The sequence below is a fragment of the Vigna umbellata genome, chromosome 4 (assembly GCF_029865625.1).
Source record: "Vigna umbellata cultivar VRB3 chromosome 4, Vumbellata_1.0, whole genome shotgun sequence".
NCBI classification, from domain to species: Eukaryota; Viridiplantae; Streptophyta; class Magnoliopsida; order Fabales; family Fabaceae; genus Vigna; species Vigna umbellata.
In genome coordinates this window covers 29,379,571-29,383,801 of record NC_142168.1, presented here as the reverse complement: position 1 = coordinate 29,383,801, position 4,231 = coordinate 29,379,571, and the positions used below count along the sequence as shown (strand labels likewise).

The 4,231-nt window shown below is 39.1% G+C and overlaps 1 protein-coding gene across 1 annotated transcript; it reads right to left on the bottom strand.

Annotated features, from left to right (window-relative positions):
- Positions 1–540: 540 nt before the first annotated feature.
- LOC124826045 (zinc finger protein SHOOT GRAVITROPISM 5-like) lies at positions 541–3,985 on the bottom strand. The gene is made up of 3 exons (XM_047298800.2): positions 3,461–3,985; positions 2,789–3,188; positions 541–1,787 (listed from the first exon to the last, which is right to left on the bottom strand). The coding sequence occupies exons 1-3, from the start codon at positions 3,570–3,572 to the stop codon at positions 899–901; spliced, it is 1,401 nt and encodes a 466-aa protein (XP_047154756.2). The 5' UTR covers positions 3,573–3,985; the 3' UTR covers positions 541–898.
- Positions 3,986–4,231: the final 246 nt, after the last annotated feature.

Genomic DNA, 4,231 nt, shown 5'->3' with positions numbered 1-4,231 from the left:
TCTCTCAGTCTCTTTCTCTCTCTCTCTAAATGGATATATATGTATATATGCATGTAATGTATGAGTGAGAGTGAGCATTCAGCAATGACTATGACACTGCCCTTGTATTCATTTTCTCTCTGAAGCATTTGGTCTCCCTTTTTATTTTTGTCAGTACACTTCTTTAATGCTCATCAAACAGTCTTCTCCGTTTTCTGCCCTACGCAACAAAGATCTACACATAGTCCAAACACAAAATCCAAAACAACCAAAACTTTAGGGTAGCAAATTTTCAGTGTTTGCCCTGACCCCTTATTCATTGCAAGAAAACCTATATTTATAATACTCACTCTACGTATATATATTTCAACTCAAACAACCTATATATATATACATTAATTTGTAAGTACATTGTGTGTGTGTATATATATATATATATACATCATTACATATTGTACATCATATGTACAATACTACACATTCACACGCTCACGCCATAATCATTACACCACGGACGATATTAAATAGTAATTATTATAGCTAGAAAGAAAGGGCAACAAAGAATAGAAGCTTAATCATGTAATTAAACCAGTGAGAAACCCTTTTATCATAGTCTGCATTTATACCAAATTTAATTAACAAATAACATGGCACAATAAACTGCAAGTTACACGAAGAATTACACTCTTTAATTTCTCCATCACGTGCGCTATTATACTCCCACTTACATAATCAACTTCACTCACCTTCACTTCACTTCACTTGGTATACCAATTCACAAAGATATTAGCGTTGCATTGGAAAAAAAGGGTATTAAGTATTAACCCATAGAAAGGAGGACATAGAAAAATAAAATACAGAATAAACTTTAGAGAGAAAGATGATGTTGATGAAGATGATTATCTCTCAATAAGTAGAGTTAGTTGTCTTTGCCATGGTCTTTTCCATTATCGTTTTCAACTTCTCCTCCTTCTGTGGTTATAGCAGAAGACACGTAGCTCAACACCAAGGAATTCTCGTCGGGGGTTGCATTTCGAGCTTGGAATTGTTGTTTGCACGCGTGGCAGGTGATTTGGAGCATGGTGGAGTTGATTTGCTTCATTGCATGTTCTTTCAAGGCGTAGGCCTTGTCGAGTTCGGCTTGTGCCTGTTGTCTTATCCTCTTGGCGTTTGTGAACTCTTGTTCCGCAAGTTCAATCTGCCTCTTGGCTTGTTTCCTTGCTTCCTCAGCATATGCTTTCTCAGCCATGGCTATCCTCAAGTGTTCCCTTGCTTGCTCTTGAACCCTCAATAAAGCCATGTTGGACTGCTTCCCATTGTTGCTGTTGCTGCTCTTCTCCGATGAGTTCCTGTTTGATTCATTTTTCTCACTCACATCTGATGACCCAATTGAGAGTTGCAAATGGGTTGAGTGGTTCTCGTGACGATCCCTCTTAGGTGATAATGATGTTGATATTGCAGCATCAATGGGGTTTGCAACGTTTGAACTGTTTTTGATGTTGTTGTTGGTGGTGGTGGGAGTTGAGAGTTGGAGATCCAAGTTGGGGTGGATTTTGTTGTTCTTGGATGAGGTTTCAGCAGTGGTAATAGCATGAGCAGTAGGGTTATTCATGAAAATAGTGGGTGGTTCTGTTGGCTTTGGTATTATGATCCTTGTTGGCCAAGGAGCTGTGCTGAAATTGGTTTCACTTGAAGGACTTGGGCTTGAGGCTGTTCTAGAAAGGCACGCAGAGGGTTGAAGTGGCTGAGATTCTGGCCTGAGCCTCCCCATGTTGCAAGCATCTTGGTGCTCAATGAAACTCTCCACCCTATGAGATGAGAAAGAATATATACATACAAACAGTTGTTAGAGTTACTATTAGCCTTGAACCACTCAAAAGGGTTTTGCATAATGATTCTTGTTTGTGGGTGTGAAGATGAGCATTATATAGAGCTATAGAAAGAACATGTAAAGGAAGAAAGAAAAGGAGACAAAGGAAAAAGTGGACATAAAAGGTGGTTGAAAAAGGTCTTTAAAAAATGGTGGGGGAAGAGGTTCCAGTTTCCACTAAGTAAAGGACAAAAGAAAGTCAAGAATTCATGCCATTTCTTAGATTTATGATGCAGTGTGGTGATTGAAGAAAATGCAACAAGTTAATCGCATGAATGATCACACAAAGCACAAAGATGCTTAAAGGTGTTGGAATGCAATTGTAGAACGAAAACTTTGAGCCAACACACAACAGTTAATATGTATGCGACCAACGGAAAACGGAGCATTGGAAACCGTGTTACTCCAACTGTCAATGAACAGTACTAGCTCGTGAAAAAAAAAGGATTGAGGTTCCATCAGTCAAATATTTTATTTTCTTTTTTCTTTTAATTATATCCTTTAGTTTTTCTACCTCCATTGTTCACTTTACATTCCATTCCAAAAAATATATTTCCCTTTTTTCAAGTCAAATCCCAAGTAAAACAAGAACCCTCCCAAGTTCTGCTCAATCGATACACATTCACGAGATTCAAAAATGGTGAAAGTAGAAAACAAAAAGAAACCTTGTACATATATCACATGAAATAGCTAGATACATAGATAGAGAAAGAGAGAGAGAGAGAGAGAGAGAGAGAGAGAGAGAGGAGAAAAAGCAATCAAAATCAATCCCACCACCCCAAATTTTAATACCGAGAGATAGATCAGTGTTTTCTTTGAAAAACTCATTATCAAATTGTGAAAACCATTTGGTGAATCATGCAAGAAAAGCAAAAGAGATTAAAGAAATGCTGATGGGATAATGAATCAATAAGAAATCTTAATGATAAGCAAACGAACCTGGAGAAAACGCGGCCACAATCACAGGAGTGGCCCCGGGTACCGCAGGTTTTGAGATGTGCTTTGTAATCAGACTGCACTGCATAGCCTTTGGAGCATCTTTCACAGACCCATTGTTTGTGATTGCTGTGCTTTCTCCTGAAATGCTTCTTTATCCCAACAAGATCACCCAAGGCATGACAAGGGTCATGGTGCAAACAAGTTGGTTCAGGACACACGAACACTCTCTTCCTCACCACCGGTGTCTCCCTCTTCAATAGCTTCCACGGCACCTTGTGCCTCCTCCTATGCATCTGAAGGTTCTGGTCCCTCTGGAACCCCTGGTTGCAGATCTCACACACATAACGATCCGATTCCAGCAAAGTCTTGGGCGAGAGGGACACCACCTCTGCATCTGGATCTGCACATACACAACCAACCATAATCAATTACCATCAGCTAAAACATATACCAGACATAAAAATAATATATATAGATATACTTATATCCTCTTTCAGAGACGGATAAGGTAACTACGAGTATGCACAGAATCAAACATATTATTGAAAAACAGCAACGTGGTTTGGATTTGGTGTTATGTATGTATATATAATATAGCTGGTTTTGATGAAATTGATTAAAGTGAATAAAGTGAAGAGTGAGGAATAGCAAAAATGGATGATAATTGTGCACCTGGAGTTCCTGCGGGCCTTCTCTTCCTTTTATTAGTGGCAGTGGCATTTTCAGTGCAGGGAAAAGGCTCAGAAGTGGGAACTGACGATGGAGATAAGTTATTGGCTAACATGGTACACTCTATGGGAAGTGGTTTGATGATGTGGTTATAATATGGTGTGTGTGAGAATAAGGCCTAAGAAGAGAAACGAGAAGTGGGTATGTTTGTGTCTGAGGCTATGTTGGTGATAGAATTAAGGAAGGTAGAAGAAGAGATGATTGGGGTGAAGAGATTGAGGGAGAGAGAGAAAGATGAAAGAGGTACTCTAGATAGATAGATAGAGGAAGAAGAGAGAAGAGAGAAGAGAGAAAGGAAAAGAAAAGAAAAGGGTGTTTTTCTTTTTTTCTTCTTCCTTTCGGTTTCCTCAGCTTTCTTTTAAGTTGCTTTTAAAGTTTCAGCTTTTGCATCAGCTTTCTTTCTTTCTTTGTATGAGAAAGCTTTTTATTTTCTCTCTCTGGGTTGCTCTCTTCTCTTGCTTGGTTCCAACCCTGATGTTGAGCAGGGATTGTCTGTAATAGCCCTCCTTAATAAACTTTCAAAAAGAGAGTCTGTGTGAGACCCAATCACAATGCTCCAAACTCGATCCCACAAGCAGCTCCATGGGCTCCATTACAGAAAAAGAAATATCCCCACAAGGAAACAAAACCCTCATAATTTCCTCACACAGTAATTTTTTTTGCTTTGCATGCATAAATACAGGCCAAGCCCCCCAATACACACGTAAGCTTCCT